Below are 20,147 nucleotides of genomic sequence, written 5' to 3' on the forward strand. Positions count from 1 at the left end.
ACGCACACACGCACACACGCACACACGCACGCACACACTTACCGGTGCTTCCAATTTCCTGCTGTATTGCCGGGGCAGCGGGTTGACGTCTCCTTCCGCTGCAGCCGGAAGGAGGTGGAGTTGGCAGCGGGGGTTTGTCTGCGTCCGTCGCGGATACCTTCCCCGGCTGTCAGAGATCAGAGTTCCCCGCACCGGTGCCGCACCGGTGCGGGGAACTCTGATCTCTGACAGTCGGGGAAGGTATCCGCGACGGACGCAGACAACCCCCGCTGCTAGCCACACCTCCTTCCGGCAGCAGCGGACGTTGTCTACGCGGATCGCGTAGACGTCAACCCGCTGCCCCGGCAATACAGCAGGAAGCACCGGTAAGTGTGGGGGGGGGGGAGACAGGAGGATCCAGGTCCCCTGCAGCGGTGCGGGGGATCTGGATCTTAGTCTCATAATCAGACCTCTATTTGAGGTCTGATTAGAAGACGACCCCGATTAGAAGACGAGGGGTATTTTTCAGAGCATTTGCTCTGAAAAAAACCTCGTCTTATAATCGAGCAAATACGGTATTAAGATAAGAATTATAGAATTATTGATATTAATGATTTTAGATTAGACACTAGTAGAATGTCTACAGTACACTCTACACTAGTATACTATTACTAATACTATACTAACTATAGTATATATAACTGACAAATATATATATAATTTTATATGTATTCAATTATTAATAATATATTCTATTAAATTATTTATAAATTCTATTATTTAATTTATTTAAGCAGGACAGGCAGTAGGTACTAGTGCCAGCCCAGGGCAAGGGCACCCCAGTGCCAGTGAGGCACTGAGTGCACTGTCAACTCAACAGCACTACACAGTTGATGACAAATTAAATAAAAAATATTAAATTAATGAAATTATTATTATTAAATATTAATTCAGTAGAACTGAAGTGAGGATGAAGTACACTGTGAGAAATGGCAGGCTGAGGCTTACCAGTCTCACACAGAACAGAACAATCTCTCTGTAACGCTCGGATGCAGCACAGCAGTGTTGCCAAAGCAGTCACAGCGAAAAATGAATGGATCTCTCAGGCAAGCTCTGGTCTTATAAAGGCGCCTTCAGAATTAAAAAAACAGCAGCACAGGCATTGGACGAGACCCTTAGCGTGACGTCACAAGAGTGAGCTGATTGGAGAGACGAGGATCAGCTCACTCCTGTTTGAAATTCTGGCAGCTGCGCAGCAAAAACGAAGACGATCACAAAGAATCTTCGATTCTTCGTGGTTGTGAGTCTTCGTCTTCTCCTACGTTTTGCCGGCACTGTATTCTCTTCGGCGCGTCTTCGGCACAAAAAAAAAAAACGGTCTGTTTGTGCTCGTTTACATGTTCGCCCGAAGACGAATGCGCAAGTCTACTGAAAACTATGTTTATGGCAGGTATGTGTATTTATATATGTGCATTATGCCTTTGTGTGTTTTTTTTGTCTACCACTACAGCATGAGGATAGAAGCTGCTTCAATGACAAATGTAAAGATTTATTTTTATACGGTCTTATCTGGTGAATAATGGTTATGTGTGGACATTCAGTTAGCTGAGTAACTTTCAACTTGTTTTGCATGATGCCCCCTGGTTTTGTTTGTAGATACCTTCATGCCCCTAAAATATGATTCTTGTGCAGGGATACTGTCCCAGGGTGAATTGTGCTGTGACTGTCTATGGGTTTATATAAAAACATTATAGACAGAAGAGAGAGAATAGGGGGAGAGAGAGAGAAGGGAGAGGAAATGGATGAGAGAGAGAGGAGAGAAAGAAAAAAAGGAGAGAGGAGAAAGGGGCGATAGACTCCATAATTGCAGTGTTGCCCCACCTGACTTTGATCCTCCACTGTTTATAGCGTGTGTTTTCTATATCCCATCTCCTCTAGACTGTAAGATTGTGACCATGGTGCTCTTTACCTAATGTATCGGTATGCCCTAGTCTGTCAGTTCTTGTTTTGTCAAACTGTTTGAATTTGTATTGTAAGAAGCACTGCATAATTTGTTGGCGCTATATAAGTAGAAGATAAATATAATGATACTATTCATTTAGAAGCGGCCCAAGGTGGACTCAGCAGTAACCACATGTTCTAAACACACTTCTAATTCCAATTAAAGACTCATCAGTATTTGAGGATTCAACAGAATGTTAAGATAGATGGTACTAGAATGATGTCATGAGAATGAAAATATGGACAAATACATTTCATGATACAATAGATGGTGTAGTTCCCCAGATCAGTTACATGAAATGCTAAACCAAATTGATCTGCCTAGCATATTTTTGTGTGAGGTTTCTCAGGAGGCGTTTTGGAGATTAGCAGCCAAAAACCTGTGATTGGCCACAATAACCCATAGGGCTTTGGTGTTCCATGCTTTAGCTATTAGTTCATTTGAGCATTTTTAGGGGATCAGCCAGGACAACACGCTTTTTGGTGGCAATCACACCAGATAAAAATATGAGTGACACAGGTCTTGTTCAGTAAAGCTTAATACACAATCGTCTATCCTGATTAGGTACCAACAAGCAAAGATGGATTATTTTTGTGTCCGAAGATGTATTTATTTTATTTTAAACTCCACCGTTACACTGGTGTCCTTGGTGATTTTGCCTTTTACATGATCTAATCCTCATTAGCAGGGAAGGGGGAGATTGATTTACCCTTCCACTGCTCACGAAATGAAGGAAGGGGGGGAAACTGAGGAGTATAGGAAGAACAAGCAAGGGCAGGTGAAAGTGAGGAGCGACAGTAAGTAGAAGAAACAACTCTATAGAGAACATCAACCAGGTAGCTATAATTTGGCCATGCATGTTGTGTATTAGCTAAATACAGACAGTAATTATGTTTATACATAAATATATGTGTATATCTAGATATCATTCATTTGTGTACATTTTTATGTATCTATTGATGAAGTGGTAACTTTAAGAACATAGTACAGTTATACCCCCCTATAAATAATTATTCTATTTAATAAACCCCAACAGTACCTATTTATTAAAAAGTTGACTTGACAGTTGGGTTGAGGGTTAACTGGACCAATGTGACTTAAGTTACTGTAAGTTACTGTAAGTTGATGATATCAGTGTCTAGAACTTGTATAAACTTGTCTTATGAATTACATTCTCCGAACAATTGGCTTGCAAAGTTTCCCTCCTAGTAAAAAAGTTGGAAAATATATTATATATTTATTATATCAAACATAAAGCCACTTAACCAGCCATTTTACAATCTGCTGCCATTAAGTGTGGATCAGGTACTTCATTTCTTTTCAACTATATGTCTTCCCAAGGGGCGGTGATTAGGGGAGACCAAGGCTGACTCCCTCTGATTCCCTTTCTGTAGGTTTTCTTGTTATTCTTAAGCACCCTCTTCATTGGATATAGACTAGTGGGAAAGAGAGGACAGGTAGGCATTATGTCCCCAAAGGGTAAAATTCTTAAACCCATATAAAAACATGGAGTGAAGAAGAGAGGTTACTTACTGCCTGGTTAAAAGTGGGTCCAAAGTTCATTGGGGACCAGGCAAGTGTATTTTTTTGTTTCAGAGTTTCTGACACTTCTTTGCTGTACATTTTTAAATAGTCTTTATAATAAAATATGTTCTGTTTTTGATACAGAAATATTTAATTTGGGAAAAGAGGAGACATGACCACAAAAGTGACCTATATACCAAAATTTGCCAGGTGAAATTATCCTGATTTAACCAGTACATGCATGGCCATAGAATATGTCCCTTATATACATATATAACACCATGTCTGTACAATACATAGAAAAAAATAATTAATTAATAAACATGTCCAAAGAAGCATATTTATAAGTGAGAATTACAAATGTAAGAGAATGGAATTTAACTGAGTAAAAGTATTGTACGCTTCTATTTGGAATTGAAACTGATATTCCTATTACATTCTATTCAGGAAACAATGAACAATTTATAGGAGGAACAGATTAGACTTGGTTTGAAATCTGATATTGTTCTGAATAAGAAGAAAAGAATGTGTTAATCAATTATTTTTCTCCCACCAATCAGAGAGAAGCTGCATTCATATGTAAGTAGACGCTCTACGACAGCAGGCTGAGTACAGTTCAGACGAAGGTAACAGAGGAAACAGCCACACGCAAAATGCAGCGATAAACATCCTTTTTCATGCATAAAGATTGAAGCCAATGACCAACCATCTGGAATGCACAGTAAAAAAAATAAAAGAGGTGTTTCGGAAAAACCTGCTGGAGACTGTCCATAGTTCACACGGAATAGAATGAAAATTCCCAAATTATTTTTTTTCTGTTTGCTTGGGCTGGCTATTGTGCTTTTTGTTTTTTTGCATAAGCAGTCGGATTCATGACCAACAAAGCTCAAACAGATTTAAGCATTCTCCGGAGATAATGCTATTAGATGCTGCCTGTGAAGCATTGGTGAAGAAGAAAAAATCTTTTGTTTGGGGAAGCCCACTGCAAATGTCGCCTAAAAGAAACACATGTCAGGAATACCTAACACAAAACCACTATATCACATCTCCTCTTTCAGAAGAAGAAGCTGCTTTTCCACTAGCCTATATAATGGTTTTACATAAAGAATTTAACACATTTGAGAGGCTATTTAGAGCGATCCACATGCCCCAGAATATATATTGTATCCATGTTGATGAGAAAGCAAGTGCAGAATTTTTGACCGCTGTTGGAAGATTACTGGACTGTTTCCCCAATGCTTTCCTCGCATCCAGAATGGAGCCTGTGGTTTATGCTGGTATATCCAGGCTCCTGGCTGATAGAAACTGTATGAAGGACCTTGTGGAATCAGATGTGCCATGGAAATATGTTATCAACACCTGTGGACAGGATTTCCCTTTAAAGACGAACAAGGAAATTATACAACATCTAAAAAAATTTAAAGGAAAAAACATTACCCCTGGGGTGCTGCCCCCAGATCATGCCATACCAAGGACCAAATATGTTCATCGTGAGGATATTGTTCATTCATTTGTTCGAAGGACCAATGTGTTAAAACCTCCTCCACCTCACAACATGACCATCTTTTTTGGTTCAGCATATGTTGCCCTCACAAGGGAATTTACAAAGTTCATCCTTGAGGATCAGAGAGCCACTGATCTGCTAAAATGGTCCATGGACACCTACAGTCCAGATGAGCATTACTGGGTGACATTAAATAGAATTCCAGGTATGTTTACTATGATTCAATGTAATAGTTATACTCATACCTGGGAACTGGGTTTGACCCTGAGCCTCAGAATGTTTGCTGTAATCTCAGGGTCTCAGGGTGAAAGAGCAAATCTCACACAGTCAAGAGCAAAATCATTCATACTTTTTATTGATCTGATAGTATCTAAGGTATAAGTATATGCCACTATTTACTATTTACGACCCTCTTAGTTTTTTGTCTGCAAATTCTCTACCGTGTTGTTTTAACCCCTGTTTTAACCCTGTATCAGAACATGTACTGGTCAGTTTTAAAACTGTGTTTTTCACTTGCTTGGTCAGAAATGCTTTTGACTTGATAAAGGGAGGACTCCCGAAAGCTCGTCTATTATTTTAAATACTGTTAGTCCAATAAAAAAGGTATTACAAGATTCTGCAACATTCTGTTTTTTTTGCATTCTGATAGTATCTAAGTATCCTAACTAGTGTTTGTGCTATCAGTCTGTTATGGTTGATATGGCTGATTAAATGGGGGTGACTCAATTAGGTGGATCGTTAGTTAAAGTCATTTCGTTAACACATTTGGTTACTACATAGACTCTTCACAATGGGCTATTAAAGGGTTAATATTTCAAGAATTTCAGTGTCAGCTCAAAGTCAGAAAAAAGTACACAGCACTCATGTAATGCAGTAGAAAAACTAGTCACACTGGACACTAAAAAACACTAAGGTTTCAGAGGAAACAAGCTCCTTTAACAAAGTGTACAGCCCAGGGTCAGCTCATTTAGAAAGTCCCCTGATTGTTATATTTAATAAGCAAGTGTAGCAAATCTGAATATATAAGGTGTTTGTTAGCTTGTGTATAAGTAAATATAGTTGCACATTTCCTGCAAACAATGTTACAATATCTATTAACAATGTATAATACATATTATGCAGTTCTGTGTGTATCAACCTCCATGGATATAGACAAATATCATTATTTTTTTAAAATACTTTTTAAGGCCAAAACTAACTTTGGCAGGTTCTGGTTGACACTGTGTAGGAGTCATACATTACTTTCCCAAATTCATTTTACAGTTCTAAACACTAAACAAACATTATATATCACTATGTTTTAACACTTTCAGGACCGTTCATGTATGTGATATCTGTTTGGCAAAGTGGACCCATGTCTCATTCGGTAGAGTAGTGGGGTTCCCTCTTTTTTTTTTTGCAATCGTGGAGAATCCCTCTTCTGTAGTGTTGGAGGGCTGCCAAACTTCCAGTTTAAGTGTCACCTAGTTAATTGTTCACACAATAAAAGCCTTGCATTTCCAGTTTAAAGCAAAAGCCTTTTTTGAAAGTAGGGGCTTCCTCTGAAAAAGCATATGAACTATAAATAAACAATAAATTAAAGTTAAAACGCTACCATTAGACAGCAGACGGTCCATGGGGCAGGGAGTCTATTATGGCTGCTTGCTACCATGGTAACCCATGGGAATAGAAGAAAGTAAAAGGGAGCGCGTACTGTTAATCTATTCCTGCTAACATGCAGGAATCAATGATTTTGATGTCACAACTACACCCACTCTAAAAACCCCTCCCCAATAAAAAAGTAAAACAAAAATAAATAAAAACAGATTTCTTTAACCCCTTCCGTACCGGGGACGTACCTGGTACTTCCTGGTTGGGTATCACCCACAAACCGGGACGTACCAAGTACGTCATCGATGATCGCTATGGACGATGGGTTCGCAAAGGGGCGGCTGTTACTGACCGCTGGGTGTCCCCAGCGATCCGTAGCAGCCACTCCCCCTCAATTCCATGCATGTGATCGCTTTGAAGCGAATCATGAGCACGGAATTAAAATATTTAAATAAAACTGTGGTCTTCAAGGGAAAATGCAGTACAAGTACGGAAGGGGTTACATAAATGCATTTTTTATTGTTAAAAAAAAAAGAAATTAACCAATGACCCACTGTGGACTGTAACTCACCCAGAGTGATGATGATTGTGATGTGAATCGTAGCCCTCAGAAGTAGGTGCACTAGACATATACACCGATCAGCCATAACATATGACCACCTGCCTAATATTGTGTTGGTCCCCCTTTTGCTGCCAAAACAGCCCTGACCTGTCGAGGCATTGATCTCAGAAGGTGTGCTGTGGTATGTGGCACCAAGATGCTAGCAGAAGATCCTTTAAGTCCTGTAAGTTACGATGTGAGGCCTCCATGGATGCATCCTGGTGCTATGTGTTCTCCAGGTAAGCAATGCACATGCACCCGGCCATCCACATGATGAAAAGGAAAACATGATTCCTCAGACCAAGCCACTGTCTTCCATTGCTCCATGGGCCAGTTCTTATGCTCACGTGCCCATTCTAGGAGCTTTCGGCAGCAGACAGAGGTCAGCATGGGTAACCTGACTGGTCTGTGGCTACACAGCCTCATACACAACAAACTGCAGTGCACTGTGTGTTCTGACACCTTTCTATCAGAACCAGCATTAATTTTGTTAAGCAATTTGAGCTACAGTGGCTTGTCTGTTGGATTTGACAACACAGGTCAGGCTTCTCCCTCCCCCGTGTATCCATGAGCCTTGGCCACCCATGACGCTGTCGCCAGTTCACCACTTTTCCTTCCTTGGACCACTTGTACTGAACACTGCAGACGGGAACACCCCACAAGAGCTGCAGTTTCAGAGATGCTGTGACCCAGCCATCTAGCCGTCATAATTTGGCCCTTGTCAAAGTTGCTCAGATCCTTACGTTTGCCCACGTTTCCTGTTCCTAATACACCAAGTTTGAGGACAAAATGTTCACTTGCTGCTTAATATATCCCACCCACTGACAGATGCCATGATAACAAAATTATCAGTTATTCACTTCACCTGTCAGTGGTCATAATGTTATGGCTGATCGCTGTATGTGTGTAAATAGATAGATTGATAGAATGGGTAAAGTATTTTTAATTAATCAGTTCAGTTACAATTTTGTGCAAAACTTTGGGCACCCTCATCATGGTTAGTGATTTGTAGGTTAAAAGAAGTAAAAACAGCTTCTGGAGCAAACAGACCTAAACTAAACATCATTCCACAAATTTTAATGTGCAGCTACTATTATTATTAGGCTTTCATATTCTCCACTACAAAGCAGAGGAAGGATATTAAATCCTTCTTGCATTTTCAATTGTCCAAAATGCCTTTATGGGGAACCTGTGAAAATCAAGGCACAATCTGGGAAAACAAGAAAAATTAATGATAGAACTGTTCGTATACTGGTGTAGAAAAACTACTATATCAGTACAAATTATATGCAGGAAAGTTTAGTTGTATTAGAAGTAGTGGTACACCATTCTGCTGTACAGTGATGTTTGCACAAACATGATGTGCATGGCTCATCAGAAGGAAGCTTTAATCTCAGCAGTGTTGCACCGAGGCAGGAGCAGGGGGTGCAGACAGGGCCGGACTGGCCCACCGGGATACCGGGAAATTTCCCGGTGGGCCGGCAGATTCGTAGGCCGGGCGGCTGCCCGAAATCTGATCTAAACGGCTGGCGCTACTTCAATTCTTTTTTTATTAAAGTATTAAAGCAGCGCCGGCCGGCGGCATCAGCACTCAGCGGCTGTGTACGATGGCCGCCTACTGATGGGAGCAGCGTGAGGGGTGAAAGCCCCGCCCCCTCGCACGGACCTTTCACCCCTCATGTCGCTCCCATCACTATGCGGCCATCAGATTAATGGAAATTTTATCGAAACGGCCGATGCGTGCTGACACCGCCGGCCGGAGCTACTTTAATACTTTTTTTATTTTACTGTATATGGCAAGCCGATCCGGCATATTCAATTTAAAAAAAAAAAGAATTAAAGTAGCTCCGGCCGGTGTCAGCACGCATCGGCCGTTTCGATTAAATTTCCATTAATCTGATGGCCCGCATAGTGATGGGAGGAGCGTGAGGGGTGAAAGCTCCGCCCCCTCACACTCAGACTGCTGGAGCACCGGATGTCCTGTCACTGACATCCTGTCAACATAGAAAACGGCGGCCTGCAGCTACCAGAGGACGGAGGCCAGGATGAAAAAGCCCCAAAGTGGAAGAAGTAGAAGGTAAATAAACAAATGTATTTTTTTAAACAAACTGTATAATATTTTTTTATATAAAAGCCTTATGCCCCCCATATGCCACTCTGCCTCCCTGATATGCCTTATGCCCCTTATATGCCACTCTCCTTCCAGAAATGCCTTATACCCCTATATGCCACTCTGTTCCATGATATGCCTTTTAACCCCCTAAATGCCAGAGTGGCATATAGGGGTATAAGGCATTTCTGGAGTCAGAGTGGCATATAGGGGCTACAAGGCATTTCTGGAGGCAAAGTGGCATATAGGAGGTTAAAATGCATATCATGGGGCAGAGTGACATATAGGAGGGTATAAGGCTTTTCTGGAGTGCCCCATGGTATGCCTTTTAACCCCATATATGCCACTCTGCCTCTGTAAATGCCTTTTAACCCCCCTATATGGCAGAGTGGCATATAGGGGGTATAAGGCATTTCTGGAGGCAGAGGGGCATATAGGGAGTTAAAAGGGGGCAGAGTGGCGAGCCTGGGGCAGATGTCTGGCACTCCACCAGAATTGAGCTGTGTTTATTTTCTGGATGTACCCTGCAATACGAAAAGACATCAGATTCTACTAACTTAATCAGGTTCTATTAACTTAAGTAATTGAAAGCTCCTTGACATGGGGCTCTGTGCAAAAGAAAATAAAAAGGGGGTAGAAGGGGCTGTTGGCAGGTTGGCAAATAAAAGGAAATAAAAACAAAAAATGTCTCAATCTAAAAATGTTTGCAGTAGTAAATGTTTTGATTCCATTATGTGTAATATATTTCATTTATTAGGGCCTTTTAACAGTTTTGCTTTCTGGTATTTTAATACAAATAATATGATAAAAAGAATGTTTTATAGTTATTTGTACGGCAAATAGTGTGACTCGGGTATGTATAAGGGCTGCGTGGGTATAAGAGCTCAATCGCGAGATAAACTATATGGGGCTGCTCTCCAAATGTTTCCAGGGCTGCTTTTCAGTCCCAGTCCGGCCCTGGGTGCAGAGCTCCCAGGTGGCAGGGAGCGGAGAAGTCCTGTCTCGGTCACAGTACCTCGCGGTCCCACCACAAGACTTCAGCAAGGTAAATGCTGAAAAAAGGGGTATCATGAGAAAAGGGAGAGATAGATATTGAGAAAAAGGGGGGGTAAGAGAAGCATACATGGGGAGACAATGAGGAGGGAAAAGAAAGGTGACAGGTCCCAAATGTGCAATCTGGTTGCTGGTCAAGTCCTATTTGTACAATCTGGGTGTTAGTCAAGTCCTGTGTGCGCAATCTGGGTGCTGGGACAAGTCCCATGTATGCAATCTGATGATGGTCAAGTCCTATGTGTGCAATCTAGATGCTGGCCAAGTCCTATGAGTGCAACCTGGATGCTCGGCATGTCCTATAAGTGGAATCTGGGTGCTACGGGCAGTCCTATGAGTGCAATCTGGGTGCTGGGGCAAGTTCTATTTGTACAATCTGGGTGCTGGACAAGTCCTATGAGTGCATTCTGAGTTCTGCGGTAAGTCTAATGAGTGCAATCTGGGTGCTGGGCTAGTCCTATGAGTGCAATCTTGGTGCTGGTCAAATCCTATGAGGGAAATGTGGGTGCGGGGCAAGTCCTATGTGTGTAACCTGGATGCTGGGAAAGTCACGTGGATGTAACTTGGGTGCTGAGCAAGTCCTTTGGATGCAATCTGCGTGCCAGGACTGGCCTTTGGGTGTGTGACCTGTGATCTATGCCTGCTATGTAGGTCAACCAGGGTGCTGGGGCAATTTATATGGCACCACTTGTCAGGCTCAGTATATATTAATGGGAGTTATGCTGTACCATCTTCAGTGTCAAAACTTTTTTCCAACTCTCTGCAGTTCTAATATCATGAATTTCCTTGCTATTTATTTTTCTACTTCTCAAAACAACCTCTGCAAAGAAATGTTGGGGGGCACAATTATCTGTTCTTGCCTCGGGTGCAAAGGATCTACCCACGGGTTTGCCCCTTTCACTTGGTGACATATTTAAAGTCAGATTGCAGGATGTCACTGTTGCATTTAGTGGAATGCTGTTTGGAGGGTAACAATGGGACTGACAAGCTTGGCACAAAGATGGCACTGACAAGCTGGGGACAAAGATGGTAAGTTTGGAAATCAAATATGGCACCGGTAAGTTGCTTGGGGCCAATGATGGCACTGACAAGCCGTTCTGGGGCAAGGCTGGCACTGTGGAAAGTGAGTGACATGTTACATGGTGAAGTTGGGGGCTCTTGAGAATTTGAGTTGTCACCATGGAAAATGGGTCTGTTATAGGGGAGGGGGTTAGCAATATAGCCCCATCCACATGGGGCACCAAAACTGCTTTGCACCCATCAAATCAATGACTCTAATCTCGGCCCTGCTCATCAGAAAAGGAATCATCTCAAGTATGAAACACAGATGCTGAAACATGCATAATGCATATGTGCAGACAATGCAAGGGTATCATGCATGCATGGGACCGCCCACTGGTGACAACAGGACTGACATCAATGGGCAGTTCTGGCCGCGTCCTTCAAGGGAAGGCTCCGGAGCTCAGAAGTTCCCAGGAATGATGCTAGGCAGATAATATAGGATAGAATCTTATGTGATGGGATTGGGAGTACATCAGTACACTAAAAAAAATAATCACACATCAGGACAGGCTCTGCCACACCGACACCCAAACACACACACACCAGGACAGGCTCTGACACATAGACACCCAAACACATACACACCAGGATAGGCTCTAATACGCCGACATCCAAACACACACACACACACACCAGGACAGGCTTTTGTCCTCTGAAGTGACTACAAATTCAGAAAGGAGTTTTATCTCTGGATAAGTAAAAATTCAATAGTTGAATTTATTTCTACAGTAAGTAAAGTGCCATGAAACCGATAATCAAATGCCCACAGCCTTCCCTTCCCATTAGTATTGATTTATGTAATGGCATCAGCTGCCCCCCTGTATTGATGCCACCAGCACAGATAAAATACTGCCCTGCAGTATTGGGGATGCATATCTGACTAGTTGGTTCCTTCCATGAGTCTATACATCACCCGTACTGCAGGGCAGCATTTTATCTAGGCTGGTCAGCAATGTGTAAAAATGATATGTGTCCTGGAAAACATAGCCAATGTGGTCACCCTAATGCCCTCACACCATTGAGAATTGGGCCACTGAACCGGGAAAACAGCCAAGGTCTGTGCTTTTGTAGCACAGACCTCTAACACTGCTCTCGCATGGCCACCTTGTGATGTAGTAAAGTAGAGCATTCAAATACAACCCTAAATCCAAAAGTTCTGCACTCTTGCAACACATCACAAAGGTGGCCAAATGGGTAACCTAGGTGGATAGTCCTGCACCAACCCCACCTCTGAGTAGGTTCCCTCCAGGTTCTAACCACAGTCACACAATGAAGCTATCTTGCTTTAAACATCTGCAATGTTTGGGTTTGTGTCTGATGTGCAAAAAAAGTTAAATGTGCAAACCAGCTTTTTTGTGCCACTTTACAAAAAAAAAAAAAAATGTGTAAAGATTATTTAGGCTTTTGAAGCCAAAAATGGTGAGATTACATCATGTTATGTGAACCTGCCTCTGCAAGTGGGTCGCACTGGACATTTTTGATGAATTTTGGACCGGCCCGGTGGTCAGTTGTCAACAGGCCAGCCGTACTCAGAAGCAGCGTGCTCACAGGAAATACAGCCTATCGCTTTCCCCGTCTTATTAATAAGTGGCAGATGTTGCCCACTGTAACACTAGCATGCATTGTGGGTAGTGCAATCATGCTATACATGTGAAAAACCCTGTAGGCAGCAACCAGCCCAAAAAAAACTAAAACTGGTACACTACTGCAGAGTCATATAATGTGTGTTATGTGATCCCGCTGGGTACTTCGCTTAATGGGACACTAGTTCCATATCTATCCAAACTTCCAGGCAAACACATAGATGTAATTTAAATACATTCATTTACCAGACTATCCCTAAAAACAATCATGTAGTCAGCTGGGCAGGATCTTGGTTAAAATCAACACTGCATGGCAATGATATTAATATTAACTTTATAAACTCTAACTGGTCTTCTTGTATGGATACTTTGTCTGTCCGTAAGTGTGACTCAGAACTTTTTTTCCAAGAAGAAACCGAATTCTGATTAAATTGCCATATTTAAAATCCACTGGCTCCCATCCACAAGCCCCGATGAAATGGGGAAAAACATAAATATATGCCAAAAATCCAAATAACCACAAAAAAAGGCTTATCTAGGGACTAAGTCTACAGTTCTATGGTTGTTACAAACAACTAATAGTTACTGGGGGTATGTAACTATCTAATCAGTGGGTTAGGCACTATTTATAGTTTTGGTGCACCATTTATGATAGCAAGCTTTTTTGGCAGGACAATGAACTCTCTGGCAGAGAAAGAATTTCACTAATAGTGATAGGTGCTTGCAAATAATTCTTAAAGGTAAAAACTTAATTAGCCCATTTTTTTGCACACCATTTTTTTAAGGTGTGCTACAGGTGTATTTTCATGTTACATCTATTGGTATCCTATTAGAGGGTGAAATTATTATAAACTAAATAGAAAGGATTCTTTCTTGTATAAGAATTGTCTACTTAGTATCAACGAGGCACTTTTAGTATTTGGATACATTAGGTGTTACATTTGGATTACTGTGCATATTTTAGATTTATTTGTTAAGTACCTGAAACAACCCTGATTGCGAAATCGTTATCGTTTTAAAATAATTAACTAAAAGTCATGTTTTAATACTCTTAACAATAATCACACAGCTTTTTTGTTTGAATTTAATTTGGGGGGTAATTGCTTGGATTGATCAGTAATCTGTTTAAAATAATTTTACTTTAAGAAAGAAAGTGGCAAAATAATATTCTTTCTAGAAGTTGCTTCTTGTTATTGAGCCCTTGCAAAGCATGTTAGACGAAGATAGGGCATTTGTGAAGAACCATGTCTGATCTTCACTGTTATTATTATTATATTTATGTGTACCTTGTTTGAATGTGGCTGCAGCTCCAGCCTTCAAAGAGACGATCCTATAATCTGGCTGGGGCTCTTAATCAGCCAGCACAGCCCTGTCTGCCCGGACGGCACCCGCACTACAGGGGGGATAACACAGGTGGGGGAAACCCATTGTATCCCTTAATCCCCTCACCTGATACATCCCCTGTATACCGATGGGATTTGTGAAGGGATGTGGCTGATGGGATTTGTGAGGGTATGTGGCTGATGGGATTTGTGATGGGATGTGGGTGATAGGATTGGGGGTTGGGTTCGGTGCACAGTGAATGGAGATTGTATATAAGTTCTGTGTGTTTGTAATAAAGAGAGTTCTGTTTTAACCTCAAAGCATGAAGTCCTGTCTCATGATTGAGAGAAGTGCTGGTCTGTGACTGCTTTCTTCAGACAGCCACATCGTGTCTGCTTACTGGGAGAGGGAAGGAGCTGACAGGCGGATGTGTCCAGTCTGGGGCACAGGACGATCCGTCAAATCATTGCATCTGGGAGGGCTCCTAACAACAACTTTTTAAGTTTGAGCAGATTTTCCTTGTGGACCAAGAGAAAATTGGCATAGTGCTGTTCCAAAAATGTAAAAGTGTAATCATTCATCCACCTTTTCCCATTTTAACTTATATTTCACCTTGTAATTGGGTTATAAGTAAGTATTACTGAGCAAGAATATCCTGCAATATTGCTATATTTGAAGCACTTTCAAGTTTAGTTCCACATGACTCCTGTTGGTAAATACTTCTTTCAGGTAACACCCTACCAAGTGTATAACACCCATATCTGGAACTTTTGTTGTACAAATATTCCAGATATCTACATATTCATGTCCTTGTAAAACAGAAAGGGATTGGTTCCTATGCAAAATTAGTATGATAAAGTTCCAAGGGCTACACTCGATGTTGGATAGTCACTCACTTATGTTGTTCCTAATGTGTACAATTAACACCATGGGCCATGCTGTATGAAAAAAATAGCTTGTTCAACCAGAGTAAGCTGGGTACTGTGAGACTGTGAACCCCAGGGAGTTGATTGGCATGGCATCTGGGTACAGCTGCTACATATACATATGGGTCCCTGGGGTGGAGCAATTGGAGAGCAGGGTGGGCCAATGCTCCGTTCCCTCATTCTGTGGAAATTCCATGCCAGCTTTTCCAGGAGGCTAGAAGTCTGCAGGATCCGGGATTCCTATGGGGCTGGCATCAGGCACAGGTGCTGGGCATTAAAAACCCCTGGAGCCTGATACTCAGAGAGACTGTTGGAGGAAGAGAAAGTTTCCCTGAACTCCCAGGGCAAGGAGAGGCCCTGAAGAAGACCATCCGTGAGGCAATACCTGCCTGGACCTGTGTGTGCTGTCTGGGGGAGGTTTTCCAGATCCAGAGCCTGGCTTAGCTGGGTCTGGCGGGGAGGTCAAGTTAGTGGGAGATTAGGCTGGTCAGTCTGGGCCAGCCTCGTACAGTTAGAGAGGGCTCCAATTGGGAGCTAGGTGTTTCTTTTTATAATTTGGTTTTGGGATTTGCGTTAAAATAAAGCGCTGTTTTGCAACAAGCTGGTGTTCCCGACTCTGTGATTGCCCTAGAGGACTGTGCTTAGGACCCCTAAATGTGACATGTATGGCCCTCATGCTACAGGGTTTGTCACAGTACATATGTTATTCAGTACTTACTACATATTTGTAGTGATCTTCATCACGGTGCAATCATCCAAGAAGCATGCATGATGAAAATTAAAGCACGTACACACTGCAATTTTGAACAAATGATCTGGTTTGTGGCCGTTGGAGGTGTTTTTATCTCTAACATAATATCTTTTTTTACAATTCAAACAGATTTTCCAGCATCCATGCCAGAAGCTAAGTGGGAAGGTGATCTAAGGGCAATAAAATGGAGTGATGACACGACTCATGATGGTTGCCACGGTAATATGCTTTCATTGTTTTGTTCCTTTCTGAAAGTCGTAGATAACAGGATACATGATAATGTCAGGTGAACAAGATATTGTGGGGCTAAAGTAACTATTACAAATGCCTCTAAAGTTTCAGCCACATTTTGTACTGGTCTGACATAGATGCACAGCCACTTTGAAACTGGTATTTTATATTATTAATTTTTTCGAAATCTAGAGCAATTATTTTACCGGAAAAGAATTCGGACATAGCATCATACCACTCCTGTTGGAGGGAAACAAATTCTTTTCCCCTTTTAAAATGTGTAAAAATGTTTCATAGTCCCCACAGTCTGAATGAATATATTTAGCCGAGGGCCACAAATTTAGTTTGCAAGGATCATAAGTACGGCCTTTTTTGGGGCAATGAGTCTCAGGAACAACATACTCCAAGCAAACTGAGTTTCATATACAAGTGCACAAAAACAGCCCAAATCAAAATTATAAAATAAAAACCTAGCTTCAAAATCGGCTAAACAGCACAACTATTCACTAACTTCGGCATCAGAGCCAGCTAAGCCAGGCTCTGGAAACCTCCCCTATACAGCACACATGAGTCCAGTTAGGTAATGCCACCCTTGGATTCATTTGGGGGCTTCTCTTAAAACTGGGAGCAGAAGGGAATATCATCTCCCCTCAACAGTCTCTCCCCTCAAATGTCCAGCACCTGTGTCTCATGCAAGCCTCATAGAATCCTACAATGAATCCTGCAGACATCTTGTCGCAAAATCTGGCCCCTACTTTCCACTAGGAGGGTATGGAGCTTTGGCCTGCCCTGCTCTCCATTTTCTCCATCCCATATCTATATGTCCCAGTACAATAAAAAAAGAATTAATAAAGTGATCAATAATGTCAGAAAGTAACTATACATGTGATAAACACATGTATAGTTAAAAAGATTTATTTTAACATATCTATTAGATAACGCAAAGGAAGTACTAATATGAAATCTGTAGGGTTTCACCAAAAGTAAATAAGGTTCTAGAGCTCAACTCAGAAAAGTTTTTTATTTTCTATGATATTGAGGTTTGGATTAATTGTTTAACTGTATACTGCAGAATTTATGAATAACATTTTATTACCATGAAGCATGACTACCCAAGTAAGGATAATTAGGATACCTTTTCTCCATGGTGCTTGAAGCTGATGGTATAACACATACTGTATCTTAGCATGATATGTCAGTAATGAAAGTACATTATCTTTATTGATGGGCACATTTCTCAATCACAAACCTAAGATCACAAGTTAAAACTATAATTGATTTCCAAACTGAAAACAAATATCCAGTGTGCTTATTAAATGTACCCAGATTAATATCTTTTACTGCCATCACCAAATGCATATAAAGTGCAGTTTATGTTTAATTACATTCTTTCCCGCTATCCTTCATTGAAGACTATGCAGAAATCCTGCTGTGAGATCCAGCAGAAAGTTGTAAAACACTTTCTGTGTCTTGCATTAGCTGATTGTGAATTTTATTATACTTTAATAAACGTAAAACATTAAAAGGACATCCACACCATCATATGCACGTTAATGTATATGATAGCTGAGTAGTTTGTTTACATTTTTGTGTGGTTTCCCCCTTGCGTACACATGGAGGTATTCTGCAGAATCGCCCCATGTGCATTTACCGCTTTCCCAGCTCCTACGCTTGCAGGATATTGGTTCTGCCAAACAAATCTCCTGCTACTGGTGCCCAATGAAATACTTGCTGCCAGTCACGTCTAGTGCTGGCTCAGCAAGGGTCAAGGGGACGCTAATGAGATCACCCAGGTGCATGCCCAAAAAGCAATTGCATTGACTTCAAGGGGAGCTTTCCCTGGCATTGTACTGCAGCTTCTTCTAAGAGTTAAGTGATTTTATGGATTTATTTTTAAACTTTGAAGAATGTATATTAAAACACTTACCAAGTTCTTTGATATGAATTCTTCATCGTATCACTTTAATAGGTGAAAGAAAGACGCTTTAAAAATAATAGTTATAATAAGCTGCTTTCAATTTCCCTTTGACATATGTAATTAACTTATTGAAAACATCTTAATTTTGTTCTCTTGTGTTTTTTTCCTTAGGCCATTATGTCAGAGGTGTTTGTGTTTATGGAGTAGGAGATTTACCATGGTTACTCAAGTCAGAAAGTATATTTGCCAACAAATTTGAGTTGAAGCGCTATCCCCCTACAGTGGAGTGTCTGGAACTAAAATTACGCTATCGTGCTTTGAAACAAAGTACAACTACATTGCAGTCTCATTGGTTATTATGATTGTCTGATGCATACTTGAAATAGATCATCTTGAAAAAGAATCGTTATTAAATCAATTTAAATATTTAAAAAATAAACTATCTTTATTAGCTGTATTGTATTTTTTATAACATGCAAAGATTTTATAAGGAGGAGATTACTTTTCGGTAAAACAGCTGTTTGCCATGTTCTAACACATTGCTGTCTGCCATCCCAGCTCTTGAAAAGCTTCTGTAGGGGTAAGGAAAAATGTTGTATAGAACCTGGTTTTCAAGGAACAAAAAGTATGTCTACAGACTTCCAAATAAAATTTTAAAACACATTGGAGCCATTGGTGCTAATTTTAGGAGCCATTGATCCATGGCTTGTGGTATTTTTTGATAGCTGTGCCAAGTGTTTGAGTTCGGAATTCTTTTTTTCATTGTGATTCTAGAAGTTTAGCATTTGAGAATATGTGTTTATCCTCCTATCATTTCCATACGCTGTGATGTCCCAGGAATCCTTCCTCTGGTATTATTTTCATTGATTGTGAGAGAGAATGAGAGTGTCAGAGAATGAGAGTGTGAGAGTGCAGGGAACATAATTCATTGTCCCAAAACGACTGGGCTTAGTAACTAACAAATTTTCAGTTTCTATCTTTATGATATTATGTGGCCCTAGTACACTTTTCAGTTTTGTTGTTACAATCATCCCGTGTTTGATGTATTGGCATAGTCTGTAGTGCTGCATGGCCTCTTCTATTACTTTTCATTTGTGTGTCTGTAATAACAATATATATAATAAAATGGAGTATATTTTATGTGTCTTGTTTTTCATGCATAAAAAATCACACATGGGTGTTGGCGGAGACTTTCCAAAGGTTGCTGATACAAGTTCAAGAATACCGATTTTACTTGCTAGGCTGATTGAGAAAACTATATTTTTTTAAAGTGAAGTTAATAAATAATGGCACTTTTGGAGACGTCGTCTCTGTTGATCCTCCAGTCGGGAGGGGACGTCACACAAAATGTCTCGACTTTGGTCGAAAGCACTCCGTTTTTTAGGGCAAAATAGCACCACTATACTATCCACCATATATATACGTCTTGTTATTTTGTCTTGATTAAGTGGGAATTAAAGTATATATATATTAATACACTTTTTGGTATTTCCTTTTATATTTTTAATGTGATAATAAATTTTTCTAATATTAATGCTCATTTTTAATTTTATTAACTAATTTGTGTATCTTGTTAAGTGAAGCTCCAATGATTAAAATGGCAGGCTTGTAAGGAAGTTTAGTGTTTAATGAATGTGAATAAAAAATCTTCCACAGGCTATTTAAATTCTCCAAATCATTAATCAGAGCTTCTTCCAACATGATATGATCTCCGCGAGATTACACAAGGTTAATGATTAAAGGAAGAGGTCTATGACTATTTTATTGTACAGAGATGTAAAATGTAAGATTTGGGGAAAATAAATGATCTGCTTTATAGATCACATTCCTAGGACCGTAGTTAATTAGACGTGTTCTTGGTATCTTATACTATAAGGTAGATAATACATATGCTAGGAATAGGCGAGCCAGGCCGGTGACACACACCGGGAGTGGACATATTGGTGACTCAGGTCAGCCAACGATAGATAAACAACAAAAGAGGAAGCTGTTG

General features: G+C 40.7%; 1 protein-coding gene across 1 annotated transcript; it reads left to right on the forward strand.

Annotated features, from left to right (window-relative positions):
• The first annotated feature begins 1,394 nt into the window (after positions 1-1,394).
• LOC149302686 (N-acetyllactosaminide beta-1,6-N-acetylglucosaminyl-transferase-like) lies at positions 1,395-18,516 on the forward strand. The gene is made up of 4 exons (XM_089482310.1): positions 1,395-1,429; positions 4,367-5,214; positions 16,135-16,224; positions 18,326-18,516. The coding sequence occupies exons 1-4, from the start codon at positions 1,395-1,397 to the stop codon at positions 18,514-18,516; spliced, it is 1,164 nt and encodes a 387-aa protein (XP_089338436.1).
• Positions 18,517-20,147: the final 1,631 nt, after the last annotated feature.

This window comes from Sceloporus occidentalis, unplaced genomic scaffold (assembly GCF_023333645.1).
Source record: "Sceloporus occidentalis isolate IW3139 unplaced genomic scaffold, rSceOcc1.0.p SCAF_18, whole genome shotgun sequence".
In the NCBI taxonomy this organism is placed as follows: Eukaryota; Metazoa; Chordata; class Lepidosauria; order Squamata; family Phrynosomatidae; genus Sceloporus; species Sceloporus occidentalis.

Bases quoted from the DNA above. Each gene is read 5' to 3' on its own strand.
- LOC149302686 (XM_089482310.1), top strand. From the start codon at position 1,395: ATGCGCAAGTCTACTGAAAACTATGTTTATGGCAG. The intron at 5,215-16,134 runs GTATGTTTACTA...CAATTCAAACAG, and splicing joins GACATTAAATAGAATTCCAG to ATTTTCCAGCATCCATGCCA. The intron at 16,225-18,325 runs GTAATATGCTTT...TTTTTTCCTTAG, and splicing joins GACTCATGATGGTTGCCACG to GCCATTATGTCAGAGGTGTT.